The sequence below is a fragment of the Branchiostoma floridae genome, chromosome 3 (assembly GCF_000003815.2).
Source record: "Branchiostoma floridae strain S238N-H82 chromosome 3, Bfl_VNyyK, whole genome shotgun sequence".
NCBI classification, from domain to species: Eukaryota; Metazoa; Chordata; class Leptocardii; order Amphioxiformes; family Branchiostomatidae; genus Branchiostoma; species Branchiostoma floridae.
This window is the reverse complement of record NC_049981.1, coordinates 27571126-27589566: the sequence shown is the minus strand read 5'-3', so window position 1 is coordinate 27589566 and position 18441 is coordinate 27571126. Positions and strand designations below refer to the sequence as shown.

At 40.6% G+C, this 18441-nt stretch overlaps 4 protein-coding genes across 4 annotated transcripts in view; 3 read left to right on the top strand and 1 right to left on the bottom strand.

Annotated features, from left to right (window-relative positions):
- The first annotated feature begins 678 nt into the window (after positions 1 to 678).
- On the top strand, positions 679 to 5713 carry LOC118412002. The gene is made up of 6 exons (XM_035814556.1): positions 679 to 841; positions 2075 to 2159; positions 2763 to 2849; positions 3951 to 4050; positions 4605 to 4752; positions 5233 to 5713. The coding sequence occupies exons 2-6, from the start codon at positions 2089 to 2091 to the stop codon at positions 5241 to 5243; spliced, it is 417 nt and encodes a 138-aa protein (XP_035670449.1). The 5' UTR covers positions 679 to 841; positions 2075 to 2088; the 3' UTR covers positions 5244 to 5713.
- A 1522-nt stretch (positions 5714 to 7235) lies between these two features.
- On the top strand, positions 7236 to 11427 carry LOC118412250 (glutathione S-transferase 1-like). Its single transcript, XM_035814980.1, has 5 exons — positions 7236 to 7527; positions 7907 to 7992; positions 9811 to 9952; positions 10077 to 10206; positions 10567 to 11427. Exons 1-5 carry the CDS (start codon positions 7363 to 7365, stop codon positions 10728 to 10730), a joined length of 687 nt encoding a protein of 228 aa, XP_035670873.1. The 5' UTR covers positions 7236 to 7362; the 3' UTR covers positions 10731 to 11427.
- A 503-nt stretch (positions 11428 to 11930) lies between these two features.
- On the top strand, positions 11931 to 14639 carry LOC118412251 (glutathione S-transferase 1-like). The gene is made up of 4 exons (XM_035814981.1): positions 11931 to 12228; positions 13116 to 13260; positions 13626 to 13755; positions 13919 to 14639. Exons 1-4 carry the CDS (start codon positions 12029 to 12031, stop codon positions 14080 to 14082), a joined length of 639 nt encoding a protein of 212 aa, XP_035670874.1. The 5' UTR covers positions 11931 to 12028; the 3' UTR covers positions 14083 to 14639.
- A 1672-nt stretch (positions 14640 to 16311) lies between these two features.
- LOC118412541 (retinol-binding protein 2-like) overlaps positions 16312 to 18441 on the bottom strand; it is a 3314-nt gene continuing 1184 nt past the window's right edge. Inside the window, exons 2-4 of the mRNA XM_035815454.1 lie at positions 17486 to 17658; positions 17049 to 17150; positions 16312 to 16652 (exon numbers count right to left, since the gene is read on the bottom strand). Of these exons, the coding sequence (XP_035671347.1) occupies positions 16599 to 16652; positions 17049 to 17150; positions 17486 to 17658 (329 nt within the window). The 3' untranslated portion in view covers positions 16312 to 16598. The remainder of the gene's footprint in view (positions 16653 to 17048; positions 17151 to 17485; positions 17659 to 18441) is intronic.

Here is an 18441-nt window from a genome sequence, read left to right as displayed (position 1 = left end):
CTTGAGCCAAGGCAGAATTGTCCCACTCCGTGTCCCAAGAAGCCCAACAGACCACTGGACCACTTCATACCTTCCTCCCAACATCTGCTTGTAGATTACTAGCGTGGATTGGGAAGGGGGGGAGGTTCTGAGTTCATTCAGACGAAGGCCATTCAAGCGCAGCGGCTACAGTTTCCTCCGGTCAAAGACAGGGCAGGATTCCATTACAAACTGTGCTTTGAGCATTGTTTAACGATTACTGTCGTTACGCTACGAGAACTATACAATCGCTCCTAAGGACAAGCTGTAGATCTCTGCCTTCACAAAACGCCATGGAAAAGAAGTGTTTTGAGTAAGGGAGGTATTTAGAGATTCTTGGTTTGAGTTTTAAGGATGATTCCTTGTATTTCTCGTGATGCGTTTACGTGCCCGTATCGCAAAGTGAAATGCAATAACTGTAGAGCTGAACATAAAGCGTGGTCGATAAACTTACAGAGATCGGAGATATATTGTGGGACAAACTGATCAGACGGGATGCCGATGGGTTATCCATGGAGAGGGCCGCCATGCATGGCGATTTGTTAGAGAGACGTGCTACCTACTACACAGTGTCCTCTGAGAGATGTATCGCATGAATTATGAAGGAGATTGTATGACGGCTATTGTGGAGAACATGGCAACAACACAAAAGGAAGGAACCGCGGAAACAGAGCGCCGCTAGCATCGGCGCATGCGGCGTTCGTTGCTATGTATAACCTTACCAGCTTCTTGTCCAAAACATCTAGCAAGACGGTGCCATACCCGAGTCTGTCCATTCAAACTTTCGTCCTTCTCTACCTGTATTTTCTCAGGAATAATCCAGGTAGGTCTTGAGACGTTTGTCTATATTTTATAGGAAACAATTCAAAGTGTGAATCATTGAAGGATTCCCAGGTCGTCTGTGCGATATTTTAGTGCTGACACAGGATAGTTTACAAAATAGCCGTCCATAGTGACAATATTGTTTGGATGATGCCCGATACGGTAGTTAGTCATTTATATCCAGAAATTTCAGTCAAGCTATGCGTCTTGGACCAATAACACAATTTCACTAAATTGTCGGTCGTGTTGGTTTTGCGCTCAGTATTTTCTCGGCTCGATGTGTGTCTGGAAATTTGGCCATATTCAGTTTGGTGAGGCAGAGAGTACAGTCGTCACAAACATTGTTTATCTAATGATAGAAATTAGAGCTTTCCTGACGAAGATAGGTAAAAAAACTCGAATTATTGACATTTTTTTTATGTTACTTTGTGCCTATTGCGATCTTGCTGAATGCATCTAAACTTGAGAGATGTTGCAGTATACGTATAACACTTACTTGCTAGGAAACGATAAATGAATGAATGGAATAAATAGGCAAAAATGGAGATCTATTGACATAATCCTGATGTTGCGTATTATATAACGAATTGCAGGTTGGTTTACATACATACATACAATACATGACTTTATGTAGAATACAAAGAAGACTCATAAAACTCACAATGTGCCAGGATACCACATGGCTACGAACGCGCCAGACGTTTTACAGCATAACGGCAAGTGCTCACTCGACATGAAGTAGATTCGAACTTAACTTTATAATGACTCATGTGAATGAATGAATGAAAACCTTAATTGCCCAACCGAGCTAAGTACAGGTCACAACAAAGACAAAACATGTAATATAAAAGTATCACAGATCTAGTCTAACACAGAAGTTCGGCCTCTTCTCGCTTCTTGGCAATGATGAAAATGTAGGACTGTATGGGTTTAGCAATAGTCGGTTTGTCAAAACGCATGAGGAATATAAATTTGTCAGCGACACTCATATGTCTAAAATGAGGAAATCTACTTTCTATATACATGTAATTAGACAGAGTATTCCTATCTTAAATCTACATGGTGCAACACAATGAATTGTACTTCATCTTCTACCATGTTTGGGGTGTAGAAAACGTTTTGTCATAGGCTTCCCAATCTGAGTTTAAATGCCTAGACTTTCGTATTATAGGGTACTTTGTTTTAGTATTTTGAACTTGACTTTACAGAGCGTTGATTTGTTCATCTCTTTCAGAGTAACAATACGCCATGACCAGCGCTGCTGCTACTAAACTCAGAGAGTTTAAAGACCACAGCTATGTGGAGGAATCAGGCAAAAAGTAAGAATTCATCCATTCCTTGGTCTAAAATTGTATCATGCTTGAAGTGTCATAATACTTCAACGAACACATAAGGGTAACATGGTCTAAGAATATACTAGTAGTATGAATACATGATGTCTACAACTTCAAAAATTATTACGTTTTTATAGCGTAAAAGAAACCAATCAATCAGTGCGTGGAGAGTTTAATATATGGCCGATCCCACAATCCTTTGCGATCTGCAGCTGACGTTTGTCACCTTGGCTTGTATTACCGACCACTTGTTTGCTAACTCTTTATTAAGTTACCGGGTGGGGGGCAACACTTACGCTGTGTTGCAACGCTTAAAAGTTGTACCTTCATCGAAAGGTAAGATAGGTACATGGAGGTGATATGACAAGTTTACATTCACTCGGTGTATATCGTTACAAGTCATAAGTTTGTCAATGAAGTGTGGTTTTGTTTTTCAGGTGTGCTAAGTTAGTGGTAAGTTAGAATATTACTGACATAATAGGGAGAAACTCTGAACCCTGCATTTTGTCTGAGATTGTACATGTCTTATAAAGAAAGTACAAGTGCAAGTCAATGAGTCGTTCGATCTTTATTGTCTTGTTTTGACAGCGTTTACCGAAAAGGACGAGACGTGAACGGCCTGTACCCTTCTCAGTTCGCCCGAGTCCATCCCGAAATCGTGGTGCCGGACGACAAGTAAGTGTCTCTAACACACTCCTATCACGGTGCTAAGTGTTCCTTATGATATACCCCAAATGTTCCAGCATGTGTGTTTGCTGCGACTTACTAAACTGAAGGTCCTTCGGAAATGCAGTGAACTAGTGTAACGCTAGCAATTGCAATATATTCTACCACGCGTTAGTTTTTGGCCAGCAAATTTACCAACATCTTAGCTTTCCTACATTATGTAATAATCTTATCTTATAATTCTATACACCCTGAAAAACGCATTCTTACACTTGGGTGTCTACGAAAGGTGGGCAAGTTGGAAATGTTTATTTTTTTGTTGAAAGAAATCTGAACACCTATTGTGTACGTAAGCATTCCGGTCTACTGTAAAGGCCCGGGCTATTTGATCTAGGGTTCTGGGCGACGTCTAGGTGAATATATAAACCTCTTGACATTGTAGGGAAGGACAATGTAAATGGCTACCGTAACAAATTACACGTATAACAGATTCATTGAAAAAAGGCCAAGCAGTCGGCGTTCTATAGGCCTCCACGCGCTTTAAGTGTGTTGGTTGAAAAAAGAGATTTTTTTGTATTTCGCGCTTTCTCGATCTGTTGTTCGCGATGTACGCTTCTTATGAGGACGTTTCGAAGACCTTTGAGCATATGAAATACAACATACGTATACTGTACACTGTTTGAGTACCGTGTTTGGCAAACTGTCAACTCGGCTATCTACATGTATTTAGTTCATATTTACAGTAAATACAACTTCTGGAGTCCTCTTTTCAGGCCCCTAGGTAACATGAAGACCCGCACAGTACATGAAGACCCACACAGGCAGTATTTCCATAATAATTTCCATAGCCTAGCACAAACCCTATATCGGCTGTTAAATTGTTGTTTGTTTGTCAGAACTGTTTTCTTTTTTCTGTGATATTTTGGGCCATATGAGTAGATCTAGATGTATCCAGGTTTGAACGTGCACTGCTATGTTGGTGTAATATACATATATTAGGTAAGATATGTATGGCCTTAGCTATCCGCAAGGAGACGTTGCACACTGAAGGTTTCAAGCACTCTATTTATATTCGTTCCAGTATCTAACTCAACTCTCCCCCTGTTCCAGTATATCTAACGGCACGGCCCTCGACCTGAGTTCCCTGCTGCCTGACGCTGCACTCATGGCACAAGTCAAGGACACCAAAAAGCCTCCTGTGGATATGGGGGTAAGGAAGCTTCTGTTCTTCTTCGAAAAGTTGATTTAAAAGAATGCCATCACCTATAGAATGGACTATTTTTGTTCACACATAAATACATACATACATGCATATACTAAAGCATCATTGCATCCTGTTATACCGTGCTGTAAACCTGACTGAATTATGTTAGTTTTAGTCTTAGAATAGCAACCTTAACATAACATACTTACCAATGATCGGTACACTCTAGAGACTGAAATTAGAAATGATCAAGTTACCTAGTTCACATAAGAAACATTTAGGTTGCTGAGGGACACATCAGATTTTACACTTACCAACCTTTTTTTTAGTAAAAGGCGCAGTGCAAATTGGGAATGAAAGCATCAACTTATGTCGTTATACTCAAGACGACTTTTTCAACACTGAAGGACAGAGAGAGAGAGAGAGAGAGAGAGACAGAGAGAGAGAGAGAATGTGTGTGTGTGTGTGCGTGTGTGTGTGTGTGTTCATTCGTTTCCTCCATGATGTTTGCCTTATAGTTTTATATCACAACACTGACTGAGTGACTGTTTGATTTTTAGGAGTCTCCCCCCGCGGCATACCGGGACCCTGACCCACCCCGCCCCGCCAAGCCGCCGACTCTACACAAGGTCCAGCGGGACGTGTACGGCATGCCTGTCATGTGGGAGACCACGTACCACACTGCCTTCAACACGGAGAAACAACTGAGTGAGTACCAGGCTAGAACAGAAAAATCTAGTCTACACCAGACTAGCTACGTTGAAAACTAGTACAATTTAGCCAAATACTGAAATAGGGAGAAAACCTTGCCAGAGGATTTGGCCACCACATGGAGTCATTTGCCCGCGCGGTTTCTGAGGGGAAATGCGAGCCTTTGCAGTTTGCACGATCTCACTCTCCTGGTCTATATTGTTCGCCATGTTTTTGCCTAATTCTACTATTCATAACCCCTTATAATTAGCGGGGGGTGGGTGGGGGATAAAAAGAAACATTCACGACTACGAGTATCAGCGTTTTCAACAAGGGATTGAAATAATCAAAATTCACGTTAAAGGATATACCTTTTTATGACTCTCTTCGACACTTGTCAGTAGAGACAACCACGCTAGAGAGTTCTGAAACGTAATGTGCAAACAAGAAATTCGATATTATAATTAAATACATGTAATTGTTTCCAATTTCTTTCAGATCGCTTCTGAAACAAGAACTGCCAACAACTGATCAGCAACGACACCCAGCGGTTTCAGCATGGAAAGCATCTATAACGCAACACGATTTGAGTCAGTAAACATCGAAACCAGACATTGATGAATCCTATGCTGTAAGATGGTATAGCTGTGATATGAATAAATGTATAACAAAATGTAATAAAGAAAATATACAAAATGTAGAGACTTTTAACACATATACATACTTTGTTTACTTTTTACAAAATGAAGTACGAAATATCGAAATGTGCTAAAGAGTTTTTGATTATTAGATTATGCATAACAATATCATACTTTATATATACTAGTAAACTTTTTTGAAGAACTTCTCCATGTTTCTTTCATGTGAATTTTTATTCACACAAAACACGTAAATCTATGTTACATAGATATTGAATATTAAAACAACATCGCCATATTCCATAAGGTTGTGTATTTTTTTAATAGATAAACCGATATTCCAAGAAGTGACCGCCTGTTCTTTGGTTTCAGTTTTCTCTTAGTTTGATTCATGGCCTGGCAATATGATACATGTCATCGAAATGTGTATTTTATCGATCCAATGATTCCATCGCTGAAGATGTGACCCACAAGGGTGTGTCTCCAGAAAACAAGGTCGATATTATTACATCACGATTCACAACGGCGACATATTGTCATCAGCAGTATTGTATAGAAGGACTACTAGTGATAATTATTCCTGCCGGTGATGAAAACTCAGGGACGAAACATTGACAACGTTGACAGGGACTGTATCATAGAAGTTTTTGTCGTGTGGGTGTCGCACGACTGTTTAAGGTATTTAGGTTGGCTAAATTGGCATTTTGACCTTCCATTGTTTTCTCATTTAATTTAATGAATTAAGACAGAACAGAGCCGTAACGAATATTGATAGATGGGCATGAAAGAATTCCAAGTCTAATTTTTTTGGGCCATATTGATGACGTCATCAGGTTTTATTGCTCCTAATATCTGTAATGACAAAATACAGCACTTTGGTACACACCACTGCAATGAAATTATGTTTTCAAATTGATATCTACTAATGATAACTGATGTAATAAGAAAATATTTGTTTTCATCTAATTAAAAAATAAATCATTTTTAATAACTACAGATCGTTAGTAGATATCAATTTGCGCAACCGTGAGTTTGTAGCCTTTATCATTATGCACATGAAAAACATAGTTTCATTGCAGTGGTATGTACCAAAGTGCTGTATTTGGTCATAGAAAAAATAATCCTATTACTAGGGGCAATAAAACCTGATGACGTCATCAATATGGCCCCAAAAAATCAGATTTAGAATTCTTTTATGTCCATTAATCAATATTCGTTACGGCTCTGCTCTTTCTTAATTCATTCGAGAAAACAATGAAAGGTCAAAATGCCAATTTAGCCAACCTAAATACCTTAATTACCTGATGCAGGCCGATGTGGAATAGGATTGATATTAAATCCTATATATAGTTACGGGCGGGTGTATTTTTTTTTCAAATTTCCCCCATCTCCTTCCCTTCACCAACCCATTTATCAACCCCGCTCACGTGCACGTAACTCTTACTCTTCATGTCCTTGCTTCCATCTCGCTTTCCTGCGCTCGGCATTCACTTGGACTGTCTGCATGGATTTCCTTTGTTCTGTTCATATCATACCCTGTATACATGTGGCAGGCCTCACCTGTTTTCCTTAATCTTTCTCATCTGTTCTTGATTAGATTGGTTAACGTTCTACACCTGCGCTTGGGAATACTTGATTAGAATAATATTATACCCTGTGTTCATGTGGCAGGCCTCACCTGTTTCCCTTAATCTTTCTCATCCGTTCTTGATTTATAGATTGGTTAACTTTCTACACCTGCGCTTGGGATTACTTGATTAGAATAAGAATATAACCCGACCATACCCCGTACACAATTCACTCCCCCACAGTGACAATGGAATCGTCCCACGACAACATCGAGCTATAGGCCTGCCCAATAACGCAGGCGCACGACAGGTGAACAAAGCAAACCGCTTCAACTTTCACTGTCAACACTGGTTCCCGGCGGTACAGAAGTTGCTACAGGTGTTCCCAACAGGTCGCAGATTCAGAACTCAGAGGACTAACGATGGGGTGTGGTGGATCCAAGAACGCGACCGTGCCGTCAAAGGGCCAGAAACCGTCGGTGGACCTGTACTTGGCGTTGTTCTCGCCGTCATGCCGCGCAGTTCTTATGTTCGCTAAAGAGGTCGGGTTGGAACTCAACCACAAATTAGTAGATTTACAGAAGGGGGTAAGTAGGATACTGTTTTCATTGAATGAACACATGGCAAACTGTAATAAGTGCATCCGCAAGCATGACAAATACTTTGATAATATCTTTCTCATTGTATTATAAGTTTTAGTGTATGCCGAACTAACAATCAATGTTTTTACAAGTCTGCTAGTCTGTGTTAAGTGTTTCTAGAAGTAGGTATACGTAATTCATACTTTTCACTACAACAGTATATAATATGCGATCATTCGTTCTACCACTCGAGCTTGTTGCATGAAAAAGTACGACTTGAATGTTATATCCTTCGGTAATAGTCGTTATTTACTCAGGCAAGGATATCAGGACTTACTTTCCGTACACTTCTTTAACCATCGGTTCTGTCTTGACAATACAATAGGAGGCCAGGACGCCAGAGTTCCTGGCGATGAACCCTTGTCACTGTGTCCCCACAATCAAGGACGGAGGTTTGACGCTCTGGGAAAGGTAAGGCCTTTGGTTATATATACATTCTTTCATTACAAAAATGTTTTTGACTATCAACGGCAGAATAAGTTGCGTGCCAACTCACTCCTATATTCAGAAAACACATCTTAATTAAAGTAATTTTTTGTACGTTTGTTATACTTGTAGGTCACATTGCATCTTATCGAAGTATTTTGTATAAAGAGAAACAAACTTACTTGTATGAGTGTGAAATGGTTTGTAGGTTATGTAATCACATAAAGAAATGTTCCGTTAGGAAATTCTGCTGTATCTATCTCAGTGGAAGAAGAAGGTGTATCTTCTTTGGGAAGCAGACGCTAACACCCAGCATCTAATATCAATATCCACCGCATGCCAGACAACTTTCATTAGCTCGAGAGACATATAAGATAAAGTAATGTCAAGCTATTATCATCTTAATCGAAGTCTGACTATCTTGCATCGCTAATATGCACACGTACATACATAGCTTTCATACTCATAAACTTGAATAAAACACTCCGACAACAAACATTTGATATAGAATTCCATTACATTTCGGGGGTTGATTTTCTTGACAGTCCATTGCATGTCGCGATGTTGAAATTAATTTCTGCATTGTTTGCTTTTGGCTCTACTCTAACAAGATGATCTTTAATCACATTTTGTTAGTTTGAACTTACGTCCAACTAAGAAAGATTTTGATTAATTATTTAAAGTTACACCCAAATATATACAAGTATAGAAACAGTAACAGACAAAAATCAACTGCTAAAATGCTGTGCATTGCACGCTTGGATATTAAACATTTGCCTCACTCCTTGGCATTGGGTAATGGACTTATTTGCTGTTTAAGATACTTTGTTGATATTATACACCAACTCGGTAACTAGCCACCGGGTCAGTCCGGGTCAAAGTCGTGGAGGAAATCTTTGTTCATCAAGCTAACAAAGCTGCTAAGCTTTGGCCAGTGATTAATTTTGCTTTGTCATGTTGGCTTACTCCGTATCTTAATAATGTTAACACAAGAGAGATATCATTGTTAACTTAAGAAATGAGCATGGCAACAAGCTATGTTTGCTTTGGAAACGTTTCTTGGGGTCTCTTTGAACGGCTGAGGGATCCATGACAGCCATGCCTGGTGTGTGAATGTGCGCTGGGGTGTACGTGGTGTTGTTGTAAAACTTGAGACAGTGTTATGGCATCGGTTACTAAGGAACGTGGTTTAAAGTTCCAAGGTTCAGGTGTCTTGGGATACTCCATTTCATCAAGGGGTAGGAAAATTGTGATTATAACGGTTTTCATTCTACATACACAGATGAAGATGTAGTTGACGAAAAAAAAACTTTGTCCAGTCGAGACAAGAAAATCTCTTCTCTGATCTAGATTAAGAATACTGGTATTCTGTTGAATATAACAGGAATCATTATAGAGGCGGTATTATAGTATTTTGATAGATTCTCCATTACCACATGGATCGGATTGTAATCATCTCACCACACCACACGCAAGGTATATGCTTACAGAATGACTCTGCAGAACAGGTTGGGTGCTCGGTTACAGGGTAATTAACAAAGTGTAGCTACTGTACACGCTAGGTGATATTCAATCTTTCATATTCACTCCTCTACTCCAGCTATCATAGTTCAGATTTTCCGCTTGTATGAAAATAAACTATCATAGACATCTGAAAATATGATTTTGAGGATGGTTGGTAGTCTGTTACTCTGCCTATGCTTCACTTAGATAGTTTGGGTACGATATTTGATATTGCACGATGTAAAAAACATTATGAAGCACTGCAATGATTTTTCTTGTGTTTTTTTTTTGTCTCTATAGTGCCGCTATCATGGTCTATTTGAACGACAAGTACGCAAAAGACCCTGCGAGGCTCTACCCGACAGATCTTCAGAAGCGAGCTAAAGTCAACCTCATGTTCGGCTTTCACCAAAACTTTGACTCCAGCATCGCTAGCTACATGGTAAGTGTCGTCCTGTACAAATGTCCATTGGTAATTATGGTGCATTATCAAGTGATGATGATTTTGACTACAGACCTTCATGTCCATATTCAGTTTATAACACACGTTTTCTACCCTGCCACAGGCACCACAGATCCTTAGGGGAGAGGAAGCAGACCCTGAGAAAGCGGAGAAAGTCAGGACAAGCCTTGAGCTGTTTAACAAAGTGTTGGAGGGGAAGACTTACGTGGCAGGGGACTGCCTCACATTGCCAGGTACAACATGTGCCTTTTACATGATAATGTACTGCACAATTGTGCTTGACACGACTTCTATTACTCAACAAGACTATTACGAGACTAACGTACTCCATATTAACAGACATTTGCAGTATGGAATTAGATTACCAGTATATATGTCAACAGTCCTTGGTGGACTTTCAATAAAACATGTAGCTTTTCATGCCCTGCATTATATTTAGAATGGAGGGATCATCACATTATTTTAGTCAGTATCTGATTTTAGTTAACTTTGATCCTTTTGTCCTCAAATCGGACATACATTTTGAGAGTGGACGATTCATGGTAATGTTAACCAACATATTTTTCACAAATTCCTAACATTTTCTTCCGCAGATTTCAGCCTGATGGCTTCCTTGACCCTCTTGGACTTCAAAGATTTCGACTACAAAAGCAACTACCCCTGCATCAAGGCCTGGAACGACCGCATGAGGGCGCTGCCGTACTTTGAGGAGACCAACAAGGGGTGGTACGACATGATGAAGCCACAATCCGCATAAGGATAAGGACAATATGTTCACACTATCTCAGTGACTAAGGATAAAGACAGTGCTCTTGGCACACAGTTTAGTTCAATCAAATCTATGCTAATCTATTGAAGTAAGAAAGCATAGATTGAGCCTTTCTTTTTACAGTAAGCAATACCATTTTTTATATTTACACGCGAAGAAGAAGAATCTCTAAGACCTTTTGAAATTTGCGAGAAATTGTACAAAATAGCCCTTTTTCTAAACGTTCCTCAAACAATGTCAACTACACTCCGATGGAAGCATGTCACAGTTAAATTTGTCATGTATTGCTGCTAAAGATCTTCAGAATGTACATTTCCTATGCTTCAGTTATGTTATCGCGTTTTTGTCCATAATGTGAATAATAAAACAGAGAAAAAGATATATTTCCCATATCATTCTTCGATTTAAAGACTGAAACAGTGCCTTATGTTATAGAACGAATGAATACAATTATATAAGAATATCAGTTGTTGTTCGTCCGTCGAGTCTGGACAATAGCAGTGGAAAACTATTTTTGTTCTAGAGGACTAATTTCTGTTTTCTGTATTTTTGTACATTTTACTAAGTGACGGCCTTTGGTTAGATAATGAATCGCTGCAACATTAAAGTTGTTCTTTCACTGTGCACTATTGGAAACTGTGAAGAAAGTCTTGTATGGTTGTAAAAAATAAAGTTGATAAACTTTCAAATGGCTGCATAATATCATTGTCTGATATTCACATGTAAATCATCATCATCGTCACATGAAAGTGGAGATCTCATAAATAAAAGAAACGCTGTCCCGGAAAAAATGGCAGAGTTTCTTCGTCGGCATCAGGGTCACACCTCCTCGTAATGAGCTCGCAGAATCGTCGTTCGATCGATTTTCGCCTAGTGTGAGGGGGTATAAACGACATTGAGCAGTTGTGCGACGGAAAATGCATCAGTGTACGTATTTAGCTGCCCATTTCCTCGACATCGAACGCTAAGAGTTGTAGACTTGTGATAATGTGAAGAAAAAAGTCTTTCACCAAACACAATATACAGTCATTTGGGATTGTTCGGCCGAGGTATGACGACATCGACGATGAAAGAAAACAACCTTCTGTCCTTGCCTTACTCCCCTTGAAACAAAATGGTCGACTCCAAGCTCATGTTTGCGCGGTGTTGTGGTGCTGAAGTTTGCCACACGACACCGGTGTATTGTGTAGCCGTGACCCCAAGGTCAGGGCACAGAAACAATACTTTATTGGCAGCACAGTGATCGTTTCGACCAGACCTACGCCCAGCTAGCTCCAGTCAGAATCATGCCGGTGACACTGTACCACAACATTCTGTCGGCGCCTTGTCGTGCCGTGATGATGTGCGCCAAGACGATCGGGTTAGATCTGGAGGAGAAATCTGTGGACCTGTTTTCGGGGGAACACATGAAGCCGGAGTTCCTCGCCATGAACCCCTGCCACTGCGTCCCCACTATTGATGAGGACGGGTTCATTATGTGGGAAAGGTGAGGTGACGGCGCGCTTCTGGAAAAGTAGCGTTCTGATGATGGACATACAACGACCACAAAGAGAACGAAGGATATCGTATTGTGATGATTTTAGTATTTCCACTTGCTTTGATATATATGCAATCTATAAGGTAAACGACACATTTCCCATAGCATATGATATGGGTTTCATACTAGACTAGCTTCTTCCCAATACAAGACTTGGTAGCTTATCAAATTCATCAGGCTCTTTATATCAGTTAACGTTGAAAACAAGCCTTATAGCAAGGATTCATTCTAAATTGTTCCGCTGTAGAGCAACATTAGGTTGTAAGGTCTATCATTTGGACTTGTGTGAACTATGCTATTTGTTTTGGCTTAAGGCACAATTATTCTATTGTTTCATCCAAGTTTCACTGGTCGCTATGTTAACCAGGTTATGACCTGCACTGGGCGCTGTACGCATGCTCAGAAAAGACTTTACATTAGAGCTAGATTACTACACAAAACCTGAAAGAATTGTCTCTGCCGACCTCTTTTTTATTAGATCGTACTGTGGCCAAAGTTTAATTTTGTGTGACTCTCGTTTTGATGATTGTAATAGGATGCAAGTATGATGTAAAGGTATGATTTAAAAACAGGAACAGATAGGATAGTTGAGGTGAGGTGAGGTGAACAGACACAAAACGAGAAAAATCGTACTATATCTATGAAATTCGTTGATTGAGCTGTCCAGTCAGTTCAGTCGCTCAGCTCAGTAGTCACAGAGTGGTAGCAGCCTCCAGTGGACGGCGCTGAACTATCAATGGCGCCGTAGCCTAAGACAGAGGACATGTAATGTAGAGCAATAAGGTAATAAAGTTTGCAACAAGGTTATCATTCTCCTCTTGTTCTCCTCCTTCCAGCCGTGCCATCAATATCTACCTGAATGACAAGTACTGCAAGACTCCGGAGAAGCTGTACCCGAAGAACCCCGAGAAAAGGGCACAGATCAACCTAATGCTGCAGTACGACCTGTGCTCATTCAACCCCGCCATCGTCGGCTACATGGTCAGTACATTTTCTTGTTTATGTAAATATAGCAGATTAGGGTCCCAGTCCTTTAATAAATAGTTTCTACTTTTCTGTGGAACAGATCTAGACGTTAGCCGGAGGACACAATCTCAAGCTAAAAGTCCCACTGGCGAGGAACAGGGTGGGAAGTCTAACTTTTCGTGTTAGAGCTGTTAACAACTGGTACTTTTTACCAGATAAAGTAGTTGCAGCAGATAGCATAGTTCGAGACTAGGGTAGATGGGCACTAGGAAGATGTGCGAGTACGCAGCATGAGCGAGTGAAGACCAGAATACAATAGGCCATGCATCTCTCCTGTCGTTGTATCTTACGTTATCGACTTGTCATCCCCGCAAACTCAGGCCCCACTGCTGTTCGCCAAGAAAGATCCGGACGAGGAGGCCAAGAAGAAGTTGGCGGACCAGTTGGAAACCTTCGACAAGATGTTGGAGGGAAAGAAGTACGTCGCAGGCAACGAGCTTTCGCTGGCAGGTGGGCATTCAAAACGTTTTAGCAGTAGGCAAAACGAAGTGTGTGTCTTTGTGTGTGTGTGTGTGTGTGTGTGTGTGTGTTTCTGTTTGTCTGTGCCTATACTGTGTCTGTATACGTATGCGAATAAGCGATTAATTTGGTCTTACTCACATTCCCGTTGCAGATTTCACCCTTGGTGGTTCCTGTGGCATGCTGGGTATAGTCGGGTACGACACCAGCAGCTACAAGAACATCGTTGCCTGGCGGGACCGCATGGTGGCGCTGCCGGGCATAAAGGACATTCAGGAGAGGATGATGGCGGCGGCGGCTGCCATGCAGTCCAGCTAAACCTGCCGCTCCCTCCCCCACTAAATCCAACAAGGAACTTGCTACACGTGTCAGTATATCTATGTACTGTAGCTGTCATTTTATGTTGTGTAACTAAACTTAGCTTAGAGCGAAGGCTGGGATAGGAGGTTATGAGTATCAAATATTCAGCTTCAGAGTAATGGATCACAACCCAAAACTAAACCGTACCTTCATACAAATTACAACCTGACTGATACAAAAGATTGTCGTTAACTGGAATCTTGGCTTGATTTGGTGAAAGAATAGACAAAAATGTCAATATGTCGAAACTGAGAATATGATATCGTAGTATGGCAATTATCATGCATCCATCCATTCAATCCATTTATTCATTCAATCGTTCATATAAGAGACCGTGAACATATCTCTCAAATGTTCAATATTTCTATATAGTGTTACTTGATATTATGTGCCCATTGTCATATTGTACGTTATTCTCTGATGGCACGTCTGGTTCTATTCTGCTGTATAGAATGAAATAAATAAAATGCTGCTTTTGTTTTGCGTATGTTTAGTAAAGGAATATGTGACATATACCTTTTTATCTTCCTTGGTCTTAATGTGATTAATCAGTTGTATCTATGTCATCGAGGAACTATTCATATATCTATGAATCACATCATAACAAAACACGTTAGGAGGATGAGGATGTAAGGTTGGGTACCAAACGACCCTTTGGTGTATTGATTATGTAGCTAGTAGGTAGTCTATTACAAGCTCTACATAGACCCTCCAAAATGTTTTCAACATGTAGTACGCTGTGATCGAAGCCCACATTTTTATTGTTATCCGTGACATGACCACCTGCTAGTTACATGGGCATGCCGAGTTATGGACGAGACCATTGTTGTTACAGGGTACCATTATCTGGGTATATCGCCAAGTGATTCTTTAGAGATTCCCTAAACAGCAACTAAACATGGGTCAGGAACAGTGACTGATGCAATCCAGCCTCTAGAATGAAGGACATGCACAATTGTAATGAATTTGCAACGCACATACTATTTCTACGACAACGACCTGGGTTACATACTAGTAAGAACTAATAATTCTTTTAGTCTCGTGGGCGAACCTAGCCTGGATGCCAGACCCCTAGCCCGATCTCAATAATACACATCATGTTTATCAGGGTGTAACTCAGCTGGCCTGTGAAGGCCCTATAAACAGTCTGACATCCATGTGTGGCACACAACAGCAAATGGGGAACATGCTTCGGACGGTCGTGGATTTATCGAACAAAATTCAACTATTTTTGAAGAGTCTGAGTATTTCATTTGCGCCCTCTTGCGATTAGCAGTTATGCTACACAAACAGTTTCACTCATATGTGAGGTACAAGGCCATATGAAGCACGTCACCGGAACGTACTGCGCCTGCGCGAACCCTGGTGGTTTGGGGCTTGGTTTGGTCAACGTTGCATTGAAATCCCGCTTGTTGCACAGTATATGTTAGAGACATGGTTTCATGTAAAACGTACACGGGATTTTACCCTTATACACGCACGTACTTTCTTAAATGCGGCCCTTTAGTAAACCGGGGGTTTAGCAAGGTTTAGCATGTCTATACTTTTCGCGCAGGCGCAGTACGTTCCGGTGACGTGCTGCCATATGACAAGCACATCACCCCAGCTGAAACCTCGTGGTCTCTCTCTTCACCGGAGGTTCGTTAAGTTTAACATGTTTGATTTTGGTCCTAGACCTTTGTCGAGTTATCTTGTCCGTTTTATCTTAGTTTTGTCGTGTCCTTAGAATGACCTGTAATACTTGTACCGGAACAAATAGGTGCTGTGGACTGGAGGGGGGGGGGGTTCTTTTACAACAATGTATGTTCTTATTTCCCCGTTTCCTACAGTCCCTCTGAGAGTCTTCTTACCAACCCCTTAGCTATACAATGATCCGTGAGGATAACAATGTTATCTACAGCGTCACAGCCAAAGTCTGATACCGTACTGTCGGCTCCACCCCAGAGTCGTCGCAAAATTACCTCTTCGTCCACAGGGGGACGTAGTATGTTCAAGACATTAGACGTAGTTAGCAGATCATGCCGGTCTCATCAATATACAATTACAATTCCCTTTTGTGTAGCCATATTGTATCATGTACAAGATATTTTCCTTGAACTTTATTGTATCAAATGTATTTGCTTCAATCAAGTGATGTGTTAAATGTTCCCTCTTTCCAACTGCATTGAAAATCATGAGGACTCAACGTTTGAACCATAATCCATTCACCTAGAGTCTTTTAGAAAACACTCGACACGGTTTCACGTAATTTGGGTTAAGAAGAATGTACAATTAGCGTTAGCAACCCCGTTAGTTTTTACTTGTTAGACATATTCACATGTTCACATCATTTTCTTCACACGGCAAACGTTTACATCGCATTTTTGAAACCGCCATCACAATATGTTAACAAGAAAAGGCTTAATTGAAATAAAGAGTTTAAATGGTGAAAACAACAGATAGCGTCTTCTCTTTCTTCAAGGTAGATACACGTATTAAGATTCTTTCTTGAACTCCTGATGGCAGCGGACGTCACCACAATGAAGGTCCTGGGGGTGTAAAAATATAATCTATAACCATATTGTATCAGCATTTCCGTGTTTTACATTGCTATATACATACAATAGCGATGAAGGCATCTACAAAACATAACAATTAAACAATGACAGTGAACATAGACCGACCCAATTACTCCACCCATCCACCCATCTGATCTATGAAAATATGTATATACATATACATATACTTGATGACAAAATGGCTAATAAGGTGTCCGTTCGATTGTGGCCCCGGACAACCACTCCATCCCAAATACTGGTGCAAACTCCAGCTAGCCTGTTCCTTCAGTTTTCCCAGTCTTACCCTCCTCTCTCTGCCACGACTAGAGCCGCCCTTTCCCAAATTGAAACCCACAAATTTAGTTCTCCGTTCGAAGTGACACTGACCAGGTGCAGAATTCCGTCCACCAGTGTGTGACACCAGCCCCGGTCAGCCTTCTCCCCCTTCTGGTCTGCACACAACTTTTCCCCGTCCCAGTTGATGGTGGTCTGGGGATGGAAAAGTGATCAATTTAGCATAAATAGACTGTGCTTGAAGTTTATGCTTGTGTTGAGAAAATTTCTTGTACCAGCGATCAAGAAGCGTAATCATAAACTGAATCAAGCACTGAGAACTCTTGTATGAAATAATGCAACTCAACACATTATGCACAAACGCGGTAATCAGCACTGATATGTGGCATTCCATTTGAATGTGGCCCGTCTCCGCTTCAGAGGCGTCACCAAAAAATGAACATGTCAGACACAGGGCACGCTGAAGTCTGAATATGTTATTTAGATAAAAGTGTTTCTAATTTCTTTTTATCTTTTGACGACGTGCCCACCTTTACCGTCCTGCCGTCCAGCGTGTGCTCTTCAAACTCTTGCCCGAGGTCGAAGTCTATCTCGTGGTTCTTGAAGGTGCTGAGTGTCTTGATGTTCATGTGGTCTCCGGCTTGTGTGATCACCTTTTGGGGGCTGAGCATGTTTCCGATCTTCCTGGTCGCGAAGCCCACGTCTAAGAATGTGTGAAGATATGAGGTGATTAGATTTAATTTTAGAGAAAAGTTCCTTGATCTGTATAGAGGAAACCTCCTTCAGGGACAAAACGGGGTAGGGGGCGCAAAGTGGTATTCGCGGTCCTATTGTTTGTTTCGTGAATACGGTAATGAATTGAATCATAATCTTTTGTGGGATAGCAACTGGGTGTATCAAACCTATTGTAGACTGTCTCCGGGATACTCATTCTGTCAGGCTCTTTTTGTTTCATTAAAAAGATTACTAGTATTATCGGATAAGAGATAACAATCCCATAGAAACGACTACACATTTTATCTCACATTTCACAGGAAAGTCATTTTATTTCAAATTCGGTACGGAGATAGAGAATATCATATTATTTTAAACTATACCACTTTCTTCGGCACAGTCAAAGGATAATTAAATACAAGTACATGTATATCATTTACTAGACTAAGTATATCATGCATGATGCACCGTATATCATGATAACATTACATATACCATTGAGTAACTTTTGGACTGGATAGCTTTGTATGACCTCTGAACTCGTAAATTCGTAAATACCAGCAGTGTTTCTGTTTCATATACTATGACTGAAATATCCAAGGGCCCATAAAATAAATGCCCTTGGTATCACTATCCAGTCCAAAAGTTACTCAATGGTATATGTAATGTTATCATGATTCGCAATTTTCAACCGGGAAGGTTCTTATACTGGGAAACTGGGAAAGGAACTTGTATCTAATTATCCTTTGACTGTGGTGTAGGTAGTTGTATA

What these genes read in the sequence shown, in the direction of transcription:
- LOC118412002 (XM_035814556.1), top strand. Translation starts at nt 2,089, where the DNA reads ATGACCAGCGCTGCTGCTACTAAACTCAGAGAGTTTAAAGACCACAGC. An exon ending in GTGGAGGAATCAGGCAAAAA is followed by an intron (nt 2,160 to 2,762) that starts GTAAGAATTCAT and finishes TTGTTTTGACAG; the next exon opens with CGTTTACCGAAAAGGACGAG. An exon ending in AGCCTCCTGTGGATATGGGG is followed by an intron (nt 4,051 to 4,604) that starts GTAAGGAAGCTT and finishes TTTGATTTTTAG; the next exon opens with GAGTCTCCCCCCGCGGCATA.
- LOC118412250 (XM_035814980.1), top strand. Translation starts at nt 7,363, where the DNA reads ATGGGGTGTGGTGGATCCAAGAACGCGACCGTGCCGTCAAAGGGCCAG. An exon ending in GGTTTGACGCTCTGGGAAAG is followed by an intron (nt 7,993 to 9,810) that starts GTAAGGCCTTTG and finishes TTGTCTCTATAG; the next exon opens with TGCCGCTATCATGGTCTATT. An exon ending in CCAGCATCGCTAGCTACATG is followed by an intron (nt 9,953 to 10,076) that starts GTAAGTGTCGTC and finishes ACCCTGCCACAG; the next exon opens with GCACCACAGATCCTTAGGGG.
- LOC118412251 (XM_035814981.1), top strand. Translation starts at nt 12,029, where the DNA reads ATGCCGGTGACACTGTACCACAACATTCTGTCGGCGCCTTGTCGTGCC. An exon ending in GGGTTCATTATGTGGGAAAG is followed by an intron (nt 12,229 to 13,115) that starts GTGAGGTGACGG and finishes TCCTCCTTCCAG; the next exon opens with CCGTGCCATCAATATCTACC. An exon ending in CAACGAGCTTTCGCTGGCAG is followed by an intron (nt 13,756 to 13,918) that starts GTGGGCATTCAA and finishes TTCCCGTTGCAG; the next exon opens with ATTTCACCCTTGGTGGTTCC.